General features: G+C 31.7%; 1 protein-coding gene across 1 annotated transcript; it reads right to left on the minus strand.

Annotated features, from left to right (window-relative positions):
* Positions 1 to 3,287: 3,287 nt before the first annotated feature.
* Positions 3,288 to 19,161, minus strand: LOC108782505 (uncharacterized). Its single transcript, XM_018550786.1, has 14 exons — positions 19,149 to 19,161; positions 18,969 to 19,087; positions 18,694 to 18,879; positions 18,361 to 18,536; positions 18,168 to 18,258; positions 17,911 to 18,102; positions 17,617 to 17,787; positions 17,380 to 17,521; positions 17,211 to 17,281; positions 17,020 to 17,109; positions 16,904 to 16,927; positions 11,775 to 11,849; positions 5,681 to 7,157; positions 3,288 to 4,903 (listed from the first exon to the last, which is right to left on the minus strand). The coding sequence occupies exons 1-14, from the start codon at positions 19,159 to 19,161 to the stop codon at positions 3,321 to 3,323; spliced, it is 4,410 nt and encodes a 1,469-aa protein (XP_018406288.1). The 3' UTR covers positions 3,288 to 3,320.
* Between the last annotated feature and the right edge of the window lie 3,228 nt (positions 19,162 to 22,389).

The following is a 22,389-nucleotide window of genomic DNA, read 5'->3' on the forward strand; positions in this document are numbered from 1 at the left end:
AATCACGTTTAAGTTGGTCTCATAAATATATTTACCGTTAATACAAGCAACATCATAAAAGTATATGTATATTATATGAGAGAAAAAAAATACCCTTTAAAACTACTTCAAATAGATAAAAAACATTAAGAAGTGAATTTAATCTGTTATTAATTGAAATGCGCATCAAAGTAGTTATTCCGAAAAAATTATTTTTATTACTAATTATATTTTATATAGTATTACCAATTATAATAATGAACGCTTTTTATATTATTATTAAATTGAAAATATATTACATTATTAATTTTTAGATATAACAAATACTTTTATTATGATAAATTATTATTAGGTGTTACTACACAAAACTACGTATATTGTGCGTGCAACACAACAGTCATCTTCAAAGACTACCGGAGCTGACGGGGGGTATCCGTGCTGGCACTTAAGCTCAAGTGAGACTTTCCTAAGTGATGCGTTTCACGCGTTGCTTGCTTTCTACAGGAGAACCAAAGAGCCACCATTCAGGAATGCCGCGCGGTGATACAATCTGATTTAAATTTGACGCTATTTGCTCTTCTTACCTATGATTACCTAACGGCGGATAATTCCGTTTCGCAATGCAGCGCCGGCGGTCACGCAATCTCTCCCTCATCAACGTCCTCACCACCAGTTGGAATCCCACCACTGTTGTGCGCATAATGACGAGCGATGATTGCTGGTTCATGCCGGATGACTTGCAAAAAAGCCAGAATAAGTAGCTTTGTCCGTCATAATTGAGGGAGTGTCCCGTTAATCGCTTTCCTTCTAAATCGCTAAAACCTCTAAACATTTAAATTTACTTTTAATGAAGTTTTACATATAATATTTATACATAATTTTTATATACATTTATATATTTTATATATTTATACATTTTTATTATTTATTACGAGTTGTTTATTTGTAAACTCTTATATGCGGTTGAAAATGATAATTCTTCAGTAAGTGAAAAAAATGTATTTCAGATTAATAATAGAAAAAGGAAAAGAGAAGCAAAGCGCGTTTCTCATTAAATTATTTAATTAATAGTAGATTTAATATTTTCATGATTTCTTCTTTTTCCTCTTTGATTTTACTTGATATTGCATTTAGAGAACCAATACGTTAAGCATTCGGATTAGCTGTGATGAGTTAGTATATCACCAGCAACGTGGATTATTTAGTAGCCAGGTAATCACGGTATGATATTTACATTTTATATAGAAAGATATTTTCACAGAAAATCATATTGAAATGAGATGTATCAAACATGCGGTTTCGATACTGTATATTCGACGCATACACACGGAAGATTTAATGTTAATTTCGATATTCCATTTGCTTTAATATTGACTTGATGGAATGTCTACCTGCCCATCTATGTGCAAGTCCGAAAAAATTTATACAACTATTTAACGTGTAGATTATTAAATCGTCATGCTACGTTAAGTGCTGTTTGCCAGACATTTTAACGAGACAAACAACAAGGAGTAATTCGCGAATACTGGTATTACGGAAAATCATGCCATGGTTCGCTGAACGATACGCAATGATGCTCTCGGAGATACAAAGAGTGTTACCAAATTTTATTGCAAATAAAAAATGCAGTTTAGTTAGGCGAATGTGAAACATAAATTGGGCAATGTAAAAGAATGAAATGAACTCTGCTGCAGTTTCGCACTTTAAATACTAAATGTGCTTATTCATTTTGTAGATTGCTTTAAGTTTATTTAAATTTAAACAATAAACTATTCGTTTAATCTTTATATATACATATATATATCGATTATATTAAAGGAGATAAAAATTATATTAAGATACTATAATAAGATAAAAATGATAAAATTGTTAGTTCTATCTTGTTAATGTTAATACAAATATTTCGGACAAATTTTATTTTTCTTTTTATTTCTAATTATCTATGTCGATAATTCAGTTCTCTGAGTCTCTGAATATATAGATAGTTATATGCTATCTACCGCAGGCATAATATCCATTCATGATAATGTGAGACTTGTAAATTTGCAGCATATAAATGAGACTATATAGTCAACGATCAAAATAATTGTTATTACAAATTGCTATAAGTATAAAAATATATCTGTAATAAGTATAAAAGAGAAAAAATGTATATGCTCATAGAATTTTACTATCAATTTTTTAATAGTATGCATTAATTAGAAATAAGAGGTTAGAAATAATTTTTTAACGTGTAATCAAATTTGTTTTCTATAATTATGATTTGATTTTGTCATAAAAAAATATTTATTAATATAATAATTCTTAAGAAAAATATAGTAAAGACCTTAAAAACTTTAAAAATATTTAAAAAGTATTTTCAGAATCATATGAAGTTTTTGTTTAAAACATTTGTTTTCTTACCATTTTAATGTTAGAATTAATTTAGAAAAATAAAAATTGATTTTCTTTTTAAGAAAATATTTTATCCCTGAATAGAGATGATATAAGAGTACTTTTAATAAAATACTATATTCAATGAGGGAGTGGAAGTGGAAAAAGGTTACGACGAGTACGTTTTCTTAAGCATTATTTTCTTTACAATCAATAAGAACTTATAGTAAAGTTTGCAAAAATAAACGAAATATTTAGATTTACAGTATAAAATATATACAATAAAAATAAAATCAAAATATGTAAAATAAACAACAGAGCAAGAAATATAACGTATGAAAATAGAAAATATATTGTACAAAACTTATACATGCGTCCATTCTATTATCGTAGTTATCGTATTGTATTAACAGTAATGGTATTAAATCGTACTTTCTTTACGGTTAATAATATTACAATACAATTTTTTCATATGTTATATTATAATATTTGCAAACTACCGCCTTTTTCTCATTTGTTTTAAATAATAATAAAATAACTTTAGACATTTATATGATAATGCAACATAAAATACAAGATACAACATTTTGCCATAAAATATAATAAAAATATAACATTAATAAAATTGTAAAATAGTTTAAAATCACTATTATACTCGAAATAAATTAGAAAATACACAGCAACATTGATTAAAGAGATTTTCAATAATAAATACATATATGTATAATATTAAAAAACTAAAATTGTGTCGCAAATAAGTCCTTATCGATATGAAGAAAATATTGTAAATAAGCTCTTTCCTATTCATAATACAATTGTACGAATCAGTCTGAAATATTTAAATAATGCAACAGTGCAAGTAACGTTTAAAATATACTGAAAAAAAAAACGGTAAGTCCTTTAAACATTTCTTGTAATGTACTTTCGACGTCTGTTTAATGTTACTATTACTATCATAGACCATTGCATTAATTCTCTACTTTACTAGCGGTATTTTCGTCGTACTGAATGGACGGTACCATAGGCGGCTTGAAACCGTATTCCATTTTTGATTGTCTGAAACTTCCGTGATGTTGCGTTTCCGGCTGCCTGGATTTTCTTAGATTGGCTAACGATTGAGCGGTATTCGTGGAGAACTGCGGTGACTTCGTTTGAGGGAACGCTTTGCTCTGTGAGGTGGTTTTGCGCGGAGGCGTAGGACCCACGTACTCATCCTTAACCGATTTGTCCTTCTCCACTAGATTGTACAGGACCTGCCGTCCAAAGGATGGTATCGCGTACGATGTCGTGGCCGTGTGCGGTCGCAGTATCACGTGACTGCCAAACTTCTTCGGCAGTATCACTAATTTGACATTGGAAAAATGTGCCGCGGGAACGTAATTCTTGCCGACGTCGATATTATAATTGTATGCCGACGGTCTGCCGTAGGGAACGCTGTAGAACTGCGATACGTTCGTCTCGCTCTGTGACGGCGGCACAAATGTCAAGCCACTGGCAACACTATGGAAATTAGGATTTCCGCCAGTAAAAATCGCCTGCTGCGGCTTCTGATAATATTTCGTAACTCTGCTCTCGGTTGAGCTGCTGCTTTCGAGCGGCCTGTCCGTACTCGCACGATACGGCCGAGGAGGTAGCGAGGAAATCACCGGCTTCTCCGTGGTCTTCTCTATCGGTACCGTTGTATGCGTTGGCTGGCTGAGCGGTGCCGCCGGGTACGCCGGGTAAGCCGGCAGTCTCACGTGCAACGGATACGGAGGAGGCTGCATTACTAATCGCTGGACCGTATATGGCACCCTTTTCTCGACCACCCGTTCAATGTGGAGCGGATAGATGTGTGGCAGGCGGATCTGCTTCTCCACCACACGCTCGACCGGCGGCACTTGCACGTGCACGGGATGCAGCATCGGTACCGGCATCTGCACCTTCTCAGTCATCGGGATCTTCTTCTCGATTTCGATCGGACGTGAGTGCGGCATGTGAACGGTCTTCTCGATAATTTTCTCGATCGGATAGGGCCGCGGGATCGGCACCAGGAAGCCTCCGTTCGCAGACGACCCCTCGGGAATAATCCTAAGAAGAAGTTGCGGAGCTTCCGGCCGCCTTATCTCCGATGATCGGAATGAGTGCTGGTGATCATACGGTTGATTTGATTGTGGCTGCTGCACCGAGTACTGATACGTATTTGGTACGTACGGTTTTACAAGCTCGCTCGTTGTTTCTTGTTTCGTTGAACCTCCAACGGGTTTTCCGCGTGGCGGTATGCCGTTATCGTTGCCGTTAAAATTATGTCGTACGTTGGATTGCTCGTATAACGTGTCATCAAATTGATTCGGGGCCAAAGGCGCGGGCTGTATGCCGTTGTATTTGAACGGCTGCAACTCGAGGGGCGTTTGCTCGTGAGTATTTGATGAATATTTGGTGTTTACGATCGAAGCTATCGGTCTGCCAACGTCCTCCTCGAGAGCATTGTATTCGTGCTGATTAAGCTTTTGCGAAAGATGCGGGGATGTGTGGGCTTTAATACCCCTCTTTTCGTCCTGGTCATTATTACCTGAAACGGAAGTCAACATTAATGCATTGTGTACCGCATTCCACCACCGTATGGGTGAAAACTGGCAATTTGTCGTGGCGCTGATGCGTGCTTTGATAGTGCGAGTATATTACTCGTAGCACGTTAATATAAGTTTGCGTAATATAGACTTTTTTCCGTGTTAAGGAAATTTGGTGAAAGTTAATATCATCTTGAAATTATTATTATTAATATAGTTCTTTAACTTTAGCGCTCATATGAGATTTTAAGCGGAATAGCGATAGTTTCGATGATAAAAATAAGGATTACCATTAATAATTAAAAAAAGAAATAAATAAAATATAAATATATATTATTTTAACACATTAATTTTTATTTTATTTTTTACAGTCTAATCTAAAGCAACTCCCTATAACCGGTATTCATAGTTTTTACTTTACGATCATCTTATATTCAGGTAACAAACTGACATTTCACGTCATCATTTTGACGTTATTATTAATAAAGTTGTCAAAATGACGTCTTTAATTGATAAGTAATATCTTAAGATACTAATACGATTCTGTGATTGATTTATGACATCTTAAGAGACTGTACTTAAAATTATTAATGTAAAGAATCAATTATAAATACAATTATAAAAACAATTCTTCTTCTTCTTTTTTTCGGAATAATATATTTACTTAATAACTTCCAATTATATTTATAAACTACTGATCTTGTTTAAAAAATAGAATTAAATTGACATGAGATTAATAAATAACAATTGAGCAATCAATTGATAATTATATGTATTACCTTGATAAATATCGTAAGTTGGTCGCAATTCTGATTGCTCGATCTGATCATACGGTTGGTTTGATTTCTGCCAATTTCCAATATTATTCGTTTCAATAATACCGAGGTTTGACGTATGTTGAATATACTCCGGAGGATAATGAATCTCATGCACTGGCGCGGTATGGAAGAGCTCGATGGACTTTTGAATCTCAACGGAGTTGTCGGGGACTTTTTTTATGTCAACCTCAACTTGCTTCTCGACTTCGTCACGTTCAAAATTCTCATCTTGATAATCGATCTGTGACTGATTGCCGTTGTTCTTGAGAAATTCCTTATTTACAGTTGCTAAGCGTTGCAGATCGTCTTGGGGATAATCCTGCAGATAGTCCACTGCGACAGATTGCTCACTATTATCTATCAAACTAGCTTGATTGGCGTTCATCAGCGTGATTCCGACTTGCAAAGGATTCAACATGACCGAGGATGTTATGCTTGAAGCCGCCACTTTTGAGCCTCCGGCGTTGGTCTCCGAAGTAAACTCGGCGTTCTCGATTGGTTTGTACGCTTCAGATACATCGTCCATATAATCAACAACCATCTCCTGAGTTTCTCTGTCAGGCAAGTCAGCCACTACGATGGGGCCTGAAAATCGCGTTTGAAACGAAGGACTGATTTCTACGGTCGTTGATGTTCTCACAACGTTCTCCAATTTTTGAGTAGGTTCCATAGATTTCTCCGTGATTTTTTCGTTGGTGGTATCATTACGCGCTCGGGATAATCTTGCTTGTGGTGTCGGAAGAATTTCGGGCACGACATCATTCTCGAGAATCAAAGCAATGTTGCCTGGCGAGTTTTCCGTTGTAATTTCACTGAAAATTTCATCGAAATTATCCACTGTTTTAGACTTAACCATTTCGGAAGCATCAGAAGACGATTCATCTACCAAAGTACTTTCCTTTTTCAGTGCGAGCACAAATGGTTCTTGACTAGTTGATGGGTAAGGTTTTTTATAACTATCTTCATTTTGCAGAGGCAACGCAGTACTGCTGAAAGATTTCGTGTGTTTGTTATCCTTTCGGCCCTCGCTGGTCGAAATGACAGTCCTAAAAATTGTTCTGTCACGCGGATAATCCTGTCGGACCTTTTGTCCAAAACTGCCGGCATTTTCGACAAGGAACGCATCCTCGGTATACCCTGACTCGAGACTTAAATGTTCTTTAAATGGATACTTGTTGGTTGTCTCTAAACGGATACTTGTCTTGGCGAGCGGAGTCGTATAAATTGATCCTGGCGGCGAGGAATAGGTCGTGGAAACACCATTCGATCCTCCCTCCTCGTCGGCGTGAACTGCTGATCTACTTAGTTCGACATTCGCGAAATCATCAGAATGATCTTCGGTGTCCGTTTGTCCAGAACTCTTCTCTTCTACGTTCGTCACATAAGGTTGCACTATCTGCTTCACCGGCAGATCATAAATCTTTGTGTAATCGACAACCTGAAAAAATTAATTAATTAAAATAATTGTCTATAGAAAATATTCGCGATCACACTAGGAATAATTTTACTTCAAAAATTACATTGAAAAATTGTGAGGAACTGTATTTTCTGCAAATACATAAAAGCAAAGTATTTTATTATCATAATGTATATATATGAATATATATTATATGATACACAATGTGTTTTATTGTCATTAATTGTTTAGGTATAGTATTGTAATTATCATTTTTTATTCATTAATTTAGATTTCATTAGAATGTTTACATAAATCACGTGTACGAGAGAACTTATTTTTCCGGTTATGTACAACTTATTGATATTTAAGAGACGCTTCTCTTCATTTTCTTCAACAGCCTTAATTCCTGTTTGATGTCGCTTTTAAATTATTTTGAACGCTCATTAAATGTATTACTTTCCTCATTTTATCACGTTAAGTCGCTCGTTTATTTCCTTTTTAACTCTTTCTGCGGTATCTGACATCAATGTTATCGACCGGAGAAGGAAATGAGATACTTGATCGTAACCAAGCACCATGGATCTCCAAACGAAGCAAATCGCGGTGACCCAGAAGATTTTGCAAAAAGAAGACCAAGTAAAGCAAAGTCTAGCGCATTTATGATAAAAATCCATATGCTTTGACTATTCCAAAACAAATCGACACACTTTTTATTGCGAAGCAAAAACTAACACCACACACGCACGCACGCACGCACGCATAATGCACATATAATGCAAAAAATGTAATCAATCGACGGATCCGAAAATTTGTCAAGAGGGGATCTTTGGCGTGTCGTATGCGACATTTTTGTAATTCCAATATATAAAATGTGATAAAAAATTTAAATTATTATTGGCATTACATTGAAAAAGTATTATTTAAACGTGTAATTCATATAAAACGTTTTATTAAAAATTATATCGACACCAGAAAAAGAATAATATAACGGAATCTATGTATACTTTTTATTTATTTGAGTTTCTTAAATTAAAAAATATTTTTAGAATCGAAACTGTGATTAATCACTTTAGAAGTATTAAAAATATAATATTTATGTATATAACATATTGTATAAATATTTTTAACAAAAAAGATTCCAAAAGAGAGAGTAGTCTCTGCTCGTGGTCTTTTTGATCATTTAACATAATCCAAGCGACCAACTTTCTCGAAAATGCGATTGCAAACTATTGCCCCGTAAAGATATGGATATGAAAATCGATAAAAATTTGTTATTAAAGAAACTAACTGTCACTAAGTTTCACTAAGCAGATGCTTATCATTGCTAGAGATAATTAACCAGATCTCGAAAAGACTCGCGAGGAGCTCTGGTTATATGGGACGGACACACCCATTAAAAAGAATCTGCAACACCCCGTATAGTTTCCCGTCGTAATCCCGCACGGCGATCTTTTCGCATCACGCGGGAGATCGGCGTGGCGTCTGAAAATAACGCATCTGGTGGCCGCCCGGCGCGAGAGAAAGGTGCAGTTACGGTACCGGCATCGATCTCCCTTTCTCCTGTGGCGTTCGAGCGAGAAGAAAGGAGAAACGAGAAAGATGCGTCGCATTCCTGCACCGCGCGCAAAAGAAAAACCAGTGAGAGTCGAGTAAATCCCGATGGTCCAGCGAGAACGAAGCGGAGCTGATACGTCCTCAATAATCCATGCCGATGGACCCTTTACTTTCTCCTTATTTGCCGAAACCATATATTTTGCTTTCTTTTACAATACATGTTTCTGTATTACTAATTAAACGGTTCGATATAAAAGAATTATTTCAATTGGATTGAGTTAAAGCTATTATGTTTCTTTATCGAATAGATCTTATATAAATTATGAATTTACTTAAACTGTAACTTTCATTTGTGCAATGGTTACATTTCTCAACGTTTTAATTTTCAATTAATTACATAGTCCAAATTATGGTTTTACAACCATCAATTAAATATAAATCAAGATCTGCTTGAACTTAATTAAAATAATTTAGTTTAATTATTGAACTCGTTTAGTTAATTTTGTTTAATTGTGAAACTCGTAAAGATTAATTTGATGAAATTCTTTAATTTTTAGTAAATGAATTATTTTTTTACAAATGGTAATTTGTTATAACATGTATACAATTTTTCTATAAGAAATATTTATTATTATATTATTTAGAGAAAATTAAAAGGTTCTTTTCGAGATTTGTCTACTTTTTACGGTATTCAAATTTCTTCCGTATTTTATTTTGCCATTGACCTAGTTTGAACAGTATTCTTAGCAAACTAGAAGTGTCAGGAACTTTTTGCGTGTGTTACGGATCTGTGATACTGCATGGATGCGTAAATATTACGAATAAATCAAGACTTAATTGACTATCGTTTGGCTTATCCGACACAGATACGGAGAGAAGTGGTGCATTAATAAGATAATAATAACGAACAGTGTAGCTTTTTATGGGACAAGTGTGCGTCAATAAGAAATAGCCATAACTTTGTGTCGAAGCACTAATAGTCTGCTGCGTAAAGAGCGAGCGGTCTTATCTTTCTAATTTAATATACCTATCCTTTATAATATATATATAAACACATCAAAAACAACTTTCTCTAGACATTGTTCTCATATTATAAGGAAAAAAAATTTACTGTGTTATTATGATTTATTTCTACATATTTGGATTAAATCAAAGTAATGCTTATTGTGGAGAATGTCTTATCTTAATGCAAATCCACATCCAGACCAATTTTCTTTTTCTTTTGTTTGCCTATAAACTGTAAATATCACTGAATAAGGGTAACATTAAAGATTCGCAAAGTGTGACATTAACCTAAGCGACTTTTTTCCAAGAACTTGAAACAGTCGATCGAGATGTAATTTTCTCAGCTTTCCGACTGGAAAATTTCAGTCTCGGCTATTAATCGTACACTTGACAAACGCTGATCGATTCGTTTTCTCTGCGTTGCATGACATTGTGTAACACACGATGGTGCGCGATGGTGCATTTCGTTGGAACAACGGCAATTACCGGCGGACGAATTTACGTCCGCGTGTGGCCACTTTCACTGGTGAGTTTCCTTTTAACGCGAAGAAAATACACGCTCGTCATGCCCGCCGGCGCATTCTTCGTCCGTTGTCGCGTTTTACCTTGTCCCTGACAACGTTCCGCGAGCGCGCCTTTTAATTCAGCCTCAGAATTTGTATAACAGCAATTGCATCAATTTCACCCGGAATGCACTCGAAACAACCGCGATTAACCCACCCGCTGACGCGACTCGCGTCTGCACGACGCGGAATTTTCACCGTTTATCCTTAAACGGTTTAAAGTGTGTTTTATTTCGTGTGAGAGTATATAAAGAAATCTAAGGACTTCTACCTCACTATGAGAAAACGTTCACTTTTAATCGGCAAACTCAAGCTATTTAATTAAAAATTATTATATTCAAAATTTATTTTTAAAATGTCTCAGAAACGGTCACACCGAAATTTTATATTAAAATTAATCTTTCCATTAGAGTAAAGAACTTCTTGGAAATAAGTAATTTTGTACCGTATTAGAAATTTCTTGGCAGACAAAGCGAAATACATTCCGACACAAAAACGTGAAAATTTCCAGAGTATGCAAATATAGATGTACGCGAAAGTATTCGACTTTCTTGACTCTACGATTTTCTCTACAATGGTTAAATTTCAAAATACTGTCATATTACTGTAGATTCATTCCGATTTTATAAATTAGTTAAACTTTTACATTTAGGTTTTTTATTATTCACATACAAAATATATTTTATTTTATCAATAAATCCTGTCATTGTACACCGTGACGAAAATGATGTGAAGCAAAATTAATTGTTCGAGTTTTTCAATGGAACAACCGGCGCGGCGCTTCGCGAAAGACATTTTAGAAAAGGTGGGAACCGCAGCCAATGAACTATTTCGTGTTGCAAGTGAAAATGTTCTCTTTCTCTCTCGGTTCCTCGAAACCGCGACATTCACTCGGCCTATGCCAGCTCCCAGCTGTAATTCATCTCGGCTCGTCGCGCCTATACGTAAAGTAGCACTTGAATGACGCGCTGCAAGTAGATCGAGGTTAAAGATTTCTATGCCCCAAGGTTAAGGATGTTTGTAAGCACTCTATTCGCCTAAACTCTAGGGCCTGTCGGTAGCTAGGTATCCCCTATGGCTATAACTGTCGGAATGAAAAGAAACTTTTTTAATGGCACGCGTCTCAATCATCTTTGAACTTTCTCTACCGCGTGAAGGAACCATCGATCTAGATTTAATTACACATGTTTTCGGCCATTAATATAATTTTTTATCACTGTCAATATCACTTTCTAAGACCTTAAATCAAATTTTGATTAAAAATAAAAAAATTAAGATAAAATAAATATTTTTCTTAGATTTTTTCAAGGCTTGTATAATTAATGAATTATTCGTTTTTTAATGAACTTGCTTAAGGTTTATACTTAACTAAAAATAAAATTTTTAATTTAAACTTTTATATTATATAATCATTTAAGTAAATATTAAAATATTATTATATTTTAATAATTTTCCCAGAAAAAAATTCGCTACTAATGATTCATGTAGTTTTCTATATTATAATTTAATATACAATACTATTTGCCGAATTTACCTTTTCATCATTCAAATTTGCAATGTTGTGTTCTGAAGATGCAGTTATGAATGCCGCCCATGTTATAAGAGCAACCTGTAAGAAGAGTTATTATGATACATCCTGTACGTAAAAAAAATGACACTGTTATCTACATTTTGATGTAAAAATATGAATAGCTGTAGATTTATGAAAATGCATTTTGTCATAAAGATAAAATTTAATACAGTTTAATTTTTAAATATAAATATTTACCTTATAGTTTTATGTATATGTACAGTGTTGACCAAAAGTTTGAAACACTTGCAATTTTCTCGCATTTTACAAAAATCTTATCTCGGTGGAAAAAAATATTCGACCATGTATTTTGAAACGCAAAGACAGGGCTTTATATCTACGTTTGAATTTTTCTAATTCATGTATTCTAAATTATATAAATCGATATTTTTTACAATATTTTATTTCGAAGCGCCATATTTTGATGAAACATCATTAGACAAAATTTAGTAATAATAAAAATATTTTAAAGTAGACTTACTAACTTCAAAATATTTTTTGTAAAATAATTGATTTTTCACAAGCATCAAATTTTTTTCGGAACTAAAAATTTTACAGAAAAAACACAAAAAAGAAAGAATACTTATTATATGCTTGAGCCGTACAAAACTTTTTGTAATTTTTAAAAACTTTATTTAACACAGCCAATTTAAAAAAAATCTTTAAAAAAAATTTGAAAAACTTCATATGAATCAAGCACATTACAACAAACAACATTTCGTCTTTTTTCCGTAAATTTTTTAATTTTAAGTTAAAAGGCAGTTTCAAAAAAGTTGTTACACAATAAAATTTCACACAAAAAAAGTTGATGTCTTTGCGAAAAATCATAACAATTTTTTCCAAAAAAACGTTTTAACATTATTAGGAATATTACTTTGAAGTATTTTTATAGTAAATTTTATTTCATTACACAAAGCTTTAAAACAAGATAAAAATACTGTAAAAAATATTACCTTAATCTAATGTGAACAAGATGTAGAAAAAATTGAAACGAGGATTTAAAGTTTTGTCTTTGCGTTTTAAAATGCGTGGTAGAAAACTTTTCAAAAATTTTTTTTTCGTGAAGATATTTAACTCTTTTTGTGAAATGTATGAAAATGACAAGTGTGTTTCCAAACTTTTAGCCGACGCAACATAATAAAATAAATAGAAGAAAATTTTGAAAAATTTAATTAAATTCATGTTTAGCGTGTAACAAATTTTTTAAAATAAATTTTTCACTTTTTTTTATCTCTTTTAATAAAAATGACTTTAACATTTTATATTATTTATCAACTTAAAGAATTATAATTAATATAATTTAGTTGAAGATAAACACATATGTATATATGTAAAAGTTAACATAATATATAATTAAACAAGGATAATTTTAAATTGTTCCATTAATACAGTAATATATCTATAATCGTATCATATAATATAATATTATAGATTATAATATATATTAATAGATAAAACTATACTTTATGTATTATATTTATAAAATTAATTTTTTAATACATGAATAAATTTAATATATAAAAAAACAATTTTATTTTACATTCAATTATTGTCTTTATTTATATTCATTATGTTCTTTATGATTACTCAGAATTCAGAATTTACTTTGTATTTATAAATACGTAACATTAAAATATTAAATGTAAAACATAAAAGTTTCCTATTCTTGTCGTATTTAAATTTAATTAGTTAAAACACTCAATAATAGTGCGGAAAGAAAGAATATAGGAATCGATTTAACTCACAGCGTAGAGTCTCATATCTTCTGCCTTAATGCATTAATAAGCAAGAGTTTCGGACAAACTGCACAAGTTCTCCGCTGTCCGGCCGATGATTTCCGGGTCTTCTCTTACACGCTTCTATTCGCGCGATGTTTTTCGCGTACCCGATGCATGCACTCCGCAACGAGACAGTGTGTACTACTTCATCTTGACGCGATACAGTTGACTTAAGCCGAAGCTCTAGTTATCCCCACGCCAGCGAGAAGCTGCGGCAACCACCTACGAAATCCCTCCAGCATCCGCGATGCACGCCTCGCACTTCTCACTTGTGTCGCTTACCTGGCGATCGGAGGAAGCAAGAGAGCTCCTTGTGAGTTAAGCGACAAAGAGAGAGGTAGGGAGGACGGTCGTGGAGGGTGAATGGCTTGTAGAGATTAGCGATGGATATGCGATGCGATAGATACATATAAGATACATGTTTCCGTATTAGTCGATGGCGGAAATTAATTCTCGGGCAAACCTCGAGTTCATTTCCAAACGGTAATCCAAACTAAACAGGACTTATAAGTTATATATATAGATCTCCTAGGAAATCGTGTTTTACTGCAAAAATTTAATATTCTATGAAGACGAGAGTAATCATTATATTATTACGTAAGATAATTACGTAATAAATTGTTCTGATCTTAAATAGTTATTACAATATGTAAAGTAATTGAAGATCTTTCGTTTGTTTAGATTTTTGTTGTCTTATATTCATCAGTAGCGGAACGCGAGGTGGTGAAAGTGACATTGGCTGCTCGAAGAGGGGATTTTAATGACTCTTCAATTTTCCTCTCTTTCATTCGCGAATGTTATGCACATCGTTATACTTGCCGCACTCGATTTCACCGAAGCAATTAAATGAATTTTTGGACAGATGTTGGGTAGAGCATAGATCGCGCGAAGATCATTTTTGTCACTTATATGAAAAAAATTATAAACGTAAAGTAAAAAAACGCGAATAAAGTATATTTTACAAAGAAAGAATTGCTTCAAGATTAAAAATTGTAGATATTATCTTTAAATACTTTATATCTCGAGATATTTTTTATGTAAAAATAGAAAGTTTAGTAATAAGATATAAATTAGAGATATGATTATTGTGCCCTTATATTATATATGTTAATTTATTTGACTCAATTTATATATATATATTTAATTTTGTAGAGTGAGATATGCAACATGATATTTTATAGAAAGATAAACAAAGTGTATTAAAAAAAAGTTACAATTTATAAAATTTATAAAAATTATTGATCTCTTTTTACAATTTTTAAATGAATATTTTAACTTAGAGTATAAGAGTGATATTATTTAATAAAACAAGTTCGAACTCTCATTAAATACAAAATTTACAAAAATTGTCAAACGTTTATGGTTTATAAACTAATAGAACTTTCTCTATAAATATATAAGAATCATAATATAATATACACGATTATAACTTTCATTTCGGCAAAGGAAAGAACAGTCGATTCTACTCTCAGTTTTATTTTTCTCTTCAGTTTTCCCTTATTCCATAAGTAGCAAGTTGGTATGTCACGAAATCAGAACATGTGAATACTAGCAAATGCGTTATATGTTGAATATATCGTAACTTCTTAATTGTGTCGGAACTATAATTTCTTTATTTATTTTTATAAAATAGTTACAACAGTTAATATTTTAAAGAGTAATCATACACATTGATAAAATATTGATACAACAAAATAATGTAATCAATTTTAATTTTCTTTTAGTCTTCGTTGATTTCATAAGCGTCTCTTCTTGTTCAATACATTAATCGAAATATACTATGTACGTGTAAAAAATATAAGTATTCTATTTTTTTTTTGCTTAAAATAACGAATGTCCACTAAAAAAATATTTGTGTATTGTTTTATTGTATAGTTTATTCAATGCTTAAACTTCGAAGTCATGAAATGCAGATATATTTTCCAAATTATTTGTAGAAAATACTAGGAAAAGGAGATTCTTGATTTAAAAGGTCAAAAATATGACACAGAGGACAGTCTGAGATGATGCAATATAGATGTATATTATTTTTTTTTAACTTATACATATTGATTAAAATGTACAATTTATTGTTAAAAAGATTCTTTATTTACTTTTAAACAACACTATAGTTATACGAATATGATAATTGCAACAATCTAAGTTACACATTCATATACGTGTCAGTTCTTGAATTTGATGATAATTTATATTAGATAATTGTAATTCTTTTTTGTTGTGTGTTACTAATATAAAAACAAAAGCGTCAAGAGTATACATAAAATAAACAATATATGAAATACATGAATAATACATATAAAAATCTTAGATAAGTATTTATTATAGTATAACGGACCACCTTCCTTCAAAAGGTTTGAGCCTGCGGCCATCCTTCGTTAAAACATTATTAACGAAAAAATTTTAGGGGGAGCGAACCTCCTGGGATACGTTCCAAAACTCAACTCTGTCAACTCTGAGTATCTTTCATCCTTGCTGTTTGCCGAATATGTTGAATAAAGATAAAAGGAGCTCGCAACTTCCATGTCGCTTTATGTTGTAAAGTGTATGCGTGAATATAGTAGGTTCCACTCCCCATCCCTCCCAACAGGGGGGCTCCACTATTGTAAAAATAACGTAATCCAACCCATTTGTTGGTGTGAGGCAGCTCTCGCTTCGCGTAAAAAATCAAAACCCATGTGCAACAATACAATCATGGAAGTGTGTCACATACTTGTACTGTTGCACGTGGGTTTTGACTTTCCACGAGAAACGCGAACTACCTCACACCAAAGAATGAGTTGGGTTAAGTTATTTTTTACAGTAGTAGAGCCTCTCCCCCCCCGCAGGAGGCGGTACCTACTGCTTCTACGCACACTTTTCAAGCGTTTATCTAAGTGTATATATTGAAGCAGGAAATTTATTTAAGCAGGTCAAGGTCATCGAAGGGTGATCCGTTATACTAAATATTTACCAAATCTTAAATTTTTACAATAATGAAATTATTTAATTAGAATGCATGATAACTTATAAGCTAATATTACACAGTGTAGTATGTAAAGCTCTACAACTAGCACCAGGTAAATTAAGACCCATAATGCATCCAGTTATGAAATCGTAAAATGTTAGTAAATCGGATGCAAACTGAACATCAAAACAATAATGCAGTTTAACAAGAATATCAAAGGCAATTATTGGATCTTTCCCAACTGAAATTAAATTTTCATCAGTCTTTATATAAAATTGTCCTTCCTTTGTTTCTCCCAACATGAAGCACACCAAAAACGGTTGAATAGTTTTTATTCTTTTAGACAAAATTTTATCTTCTTCATCACTTACTTCATCAATTAAATCTTCCATTGTCTATATTAAAAAATAAAAACAATATACTTATACATGTAATGTGCACTAACTGCATTTAAGTTTATAATGTCCGGTGTTTTTGCAATACTCACATGAACGAATTGTAATAAATTTTGGTTTGGAATCTGTTTAGCGGATAAATTCGATGCTTTAATTTTTGCACCCTTTGAATTCTCTCCTCTCTGAAATATTATATGATTAATATTATTAAACTTCACACATACACGTATGCTCTTTTCATGAAAATAATTTCAAAATCGAAAATTATTTTTGAATCGCTTACAGATGTTTTTGGTTTTGCGTAATTCGGCGAGGGCAACAGCTCCGGCAACAAAACCAGAGCTTTGAAATTATCTATATAAAATATAAAAAAGTACCAATTATACACATTTAGTTATAGAAAAAAATCGTATTCTTATTCAACAATATAATCAAATTGTGTATTATCATACCATCGTTAAAATCCTCTACTTTTTGGAGCAAATACTCCTTCTTCATGTGGCAGAATTTCAAAATTCTGGGCACATAGTAAGATGAAAATTTTCTCAAAAATGTATCATTGTTTGAAAACATAGATGTAAATTCCCTGTGAATCTGAAACAATGAATTCTGTATGATATCGTAAATCGAATGAAGAAAGAGATTATGTATATCTCTACAAATTATTTTTCATACTTCAATTAACTTACCATTTCTCCATTGTAATCTTTTAGTTTTGGATATAATTTAAATATATCATCTATTTTCGTATGTTCGAAATTTTTTATGCTCCTTTGCCTGTTAGGTCTTGTTTCATCTAATAATTGTATAATGCTCGGCTTATTGATATCGTTGGGCATTTTGGATATAAGCTCAGAACACTGAAAGTAATTGTCAATAATAATTAAATATTTTTATAAGAAAAAGTCTATAAATATGTATATATTTTATATTTGAATTAGAGATTCTAAAATGCTGATTTTCTTTACAAACGTCATATGTACCTTTTCTTGAAATACTTCCTCATCAAGATATTCTTGTTTTACAAATTGTGCCCTCTGTCTTTTAATATTCATTTTTTTAATTGCTGGCTTAGTCGATGCTCTTTTCTTTTTCGTTGGACCTAATTTTACTCGCATATTTTGAAAGCGATATTGAATAAAGCCGCTATTTGTCGTCTTATCATAAAAATGCTCCTAAATATGTACATAAATTTTGTTAAAAACAATAGTATCAATATATGAATTATAAAAATACTTACATAACCTTCGGGCGAGTATGAAGATCGTAATTTCGGGAAAGTCTTAACAATTTCCTTAGCCAATTCTGTTTTTAATTGGCTAGATGGATACCTTTCAAGAAGATTGGAAATAAAAACGTTATAGAGTGGTATAAATAATTAAATTATGAACAACGTGTTTTAAAAATTAAAAAATATATATATTATAACTTACAGATCATTGCTAAATTTGACTATTTCAGCACATACTATTCTAATAAATTCTTGACGATCGGTGTTTCCAACGATACCAGAATCAAGAACACTTAATAATGGTACCTGTCTGGTATGTGTAGCATCATATGCTTCAATCCAAGCTCGAACATTTAATTTATTTTCTTCGTCGTTAGACTAAATATAATCAATACATACACTTTAAACATTTTTATATTATAATTTATTATAATTTATTTATTTTTATAAAACGCGCGAATTACGTGTTTTTAAATATATATTATGCAATAGTATGACATTTTTTTTTTAATTTATAATATACTCTAATTAATACCTGCTCAATATTTATATTTTGTGGCTGCAGTAAAATAGGAATGTTTTGAACATTATTTACGTCATCTACTACAGAATTTTTTGGTTGCTCGTCAACTTGTTGAATAATTTCATTACCAGAAGTTGATGCAATTGTAGGAACATTATTTTGAACTCCATAGATGGATCCATCGACAATAATGCAATTCTGTATTCAGTTACAATAACGATGTTAGAATTTGTTCGCAGAACTGGCTATATATATATATTTATTTTTTATGGTTAATTTAAAAATACCGTTGCTTTTGCTGCGTTAATTAAATTCAATAGTCTTTTTCTCGGTCCCGTTTTTATTTTGAGTTCTTTTAAGTCAGTTTCCGTTAGCGAAAGAAATGCTTCGCCATCAACAAATTCATCTGCAATGTACATATTATTTAAACAGATATGAGTTATATAAATATACAAGTTGCAACACACTTTCAAGAATCATGCCATTTTGAATCACTGCAAAAAGTGAAAAATATTCAATTTTTATTTAACTATTTTTTTATATGTTAGAAGTTAATTCCATTTATTAAAACTATTAAGGAGCCAGTAACATAATTCAAATTAAATTACATAAATGTATATACTTATCGTATAAAAGGTTTCATTGAGTCATACCAAAGCAGATATAATACAAATTTACTAAATTGACCTAATATTTTTCGTAGTAAATATTTAGTACTGAATTGTACATAATATATATTAATGTAACTTTTGTAAGATAAGCATACATATAGTTCAACTTGAATTAAATTTAAATATATTTTAAAAAATCAACTTTGTCTACGGGTCTCTTTTATCAACTTCTGATTAAATTAATCGGCGATCAACTCTTAGAAATGTCAACAGCAATTTAATTTAATGTATCAGAACGTCTCTTCTCTCTTCCTTTTTTGAGACAAATTGTGTTTAGTTCTCACGTTGGCAATCGTGATAATTGAATCAACCATCGATTAGCGTTAATCGGAATTGATGAAAGAGAATAAGGAATTTCAATCTATCAGAAATCAGATACCTAGTTTCTGATAGATTGAAATCATTGTTGCTATATTCTTTATTCCTTCTATTGTATCTATATTTTAACACTTGACATGTTTTTGTAATTCACCTTGCAGTATTTTCAGAACGTCATGTGGCACCCCTTTAGTAAGTAAATATTCATTTAATGCATTCGGACTATTTAATGTCTCCTGCGAAAATAAATATTAATTTGTACATAAAGTCGCTTCTCTAATTACATAAACGTAGTTGTAAGTGGTTGTAAATTTGTAATTGTAAAAATTGATCAATTACAGTAGAATGAGGAGAATATTCGACGACTGTGACAATCAATTCTTACAACCATTTCAGCAGCTATGCTCAAGGTGCGATTTCACATCCATAAAGAATTGCCCCTTATATTATGACCATACATAATAGCTCGGAAAACCATACAAGGGTCTAAGAAGATTATCCCCACTCTCATCAATATAAGACTAACAGAGCAAGGGAAAATCCAGATTCCAATATCTCTGCAAACGCCTCTTACGTTTTCTTGGAAAGTGAAATATCGGAATGTGCCAAAATGGTGTGTTGACAGCTAACTAACGTTGGATTTGTAGATTTTGCGAGTATAACAAAATTTGTATTGCGACCGAGATATATTTACTCTTTTAAGAGATGGAAAAATTAAAAAAGTAATTATTACAACTCGATACTTGAAATCATTAAATGAAGAGTGATTTACATTCGAATGACGAGTATTCTGTGCAAATGCTATAGTCACTCACGTATCTAATATACATATATGTATATCAGATGTATAGTTCGATCGCACCAAATTATCAGAGATCATATAGACTGCGTTTGGAAATATCGCTCGGGTCGCCTCTATGATCGTTTTTGTTATTGTTGTTCATCTAATGTACTGTTAAACAAGAACAAGTTGATGCATCCTAAAGATCCTATGGCTACGTTTACGTCGTGTATTTAGACCGCGGCCTATATATCTCAAATTCGATTTTTAATTTATTTAAGCTCCTTGGTTATTAAACTATGGATTTAAGAATGTAGGGATATAGAGCATATACTAAAATAAAAATATCTTTGTAACATTCTGCGTGCGTTCCCGCGAAAAAAAAATTTATATATTCTAAATAAAAGTCTTATAAGTTCTTTATAAAGATTCATCAAAATTCATATAAAGAATTTATAAAGTCTTTATATAACCTTATAAATAAATATATATTTTTAATATAGTTTATATTATAAACTTATTTAAGTTTAATAAGTCCTTATTAAATCTTATTAATGTCCAATTTATATATATTTAATTAAATCTTAATAAGTTTTAAATAAGTTGAATTAATATGTTTTAATATGGTCTTAACAAGTTTTAATAAGTTTTAATAAGGTCTTAATAAGTTGAATTAATAACTTAATATGGATCATTATATGGTCCAAATTAAATCTATATAAGGTTTTAATAAAACCACATTTATTGGAATTGTTAATAAGTATTATATTAAATTTTAATAAAATTTATATTTAATTATATTAAATCTGTATATATTTTTTTTTCACGGATTGTGTTGATGCTGAAAAGTGAAGTAATAAAGGTGTTAGACGCTCTTATACAATATATTTTTCTCTTCGCTAGAATTTTGATAAGACCGCTCATGGCTAGATTCTGATATAGTCTTTAATGCATCCGAGGTATTGAAGGCATCCGAGTGAACCGAGTAACGTTTTCGAACGTAGCCATATATCCGGATGAGGAGAAAGCGCTCTGTTTTCAGCTATGCTAAGTGGAATGGGAGCAATGGATATGCATATATCTTCGTGAATCGCAAAATCAATTGTAGAAATGAAGGTTTAATATAGATGTAAAATGATATTTACATATTTCTATTACAGTCATATCTACTTGCTGGGAAATTATGGAATTCACGTGTCTTTCCTCAATAAATAATAATGCTTACCTGTGGCAGGATGTTCGAATTCATCGCGTACAATGCATGCATAATCAATTAATCACAATCACACAAAACAAATAATTCACACTTGTTTGTCTTATAAAATACGAGGTCGATTGTCTCTCGGAAACAAAAATCGCTGAAATATGTAACGGATAACCAAGATGGTACCGTCTCGTTCATAACAGCAAAACGACTGCAGCGCTCCTAGCGATTAAGAATTTACTCTATTGAAGTGACGTTCAATGCATCTTGCATTGAATTATCATCCGATGCTTAAATCACTTTGGCTGATCGAGTGAAGCAGCTGCTCACTCGATTATATAAGAGACCGATTAATTCCAAAAGAGTGAAAATTTATTCTTAAAGATTCATTCTTGAAATAATTGTCACTCGATCTTAAATTTTTAGTACAAAAATAGTCGTATAGATTGAAGGATAAATTCAAATTGAGGTATTTACCTACATCGATCTTTGAAGCGGTTGCTCTTAAATATTCCATTATCATTATAACAAAATAATAGAAAGTAGAAAATGTTAACAGTGTCTTTTTTAATTAATTAATCGTTGTAATATGATTTTTGATAGACTACACGATATCTGAGTCAATATGTGAATCCCTTTTTTCCTAAGACACTCTGACAAGATACTATTAAAGATAGTATTAGACACACACATAAGTTACTTTTAATAATGATATAAATACCACAATAAAGTCC

Source organism: Cyphomyrmex costatus, unplaced genomic scaffold (genome assembly GCF_001594065.2).
Source record: "Cyphomyrmex costatus isolate MS0001 unplaced genomic scaffold, Ccosl1.0 scaffold13, whole genome shotgun sequence".
Taxonomy (NCBI): domain Eukaryota; kingdom Metazoa; phylum Arthropoda; class Insecta; order Hymenoptera; family Formicidae; genus Cyphomyrmex; species Cyphomyrmex costatus.

Coding starts and splice junctions, on each gene's coding strand:
- LOC108782505 (XM_018550786.1), bottom strand. Junction 18,103..18,167: donor CATACTCGCCCGAAGGTTAT/GTAAGTATTTTT, acceptor GTACATATTTAG/GAGCATTTTTATGATAAGAC. Junction 17,522..17,616: donor AAGATTACAATGGAGAAATG/GTAAGTTAATTG, acceptor TCATTGTTTCAG/ATTCACAGGGAATTTACATC.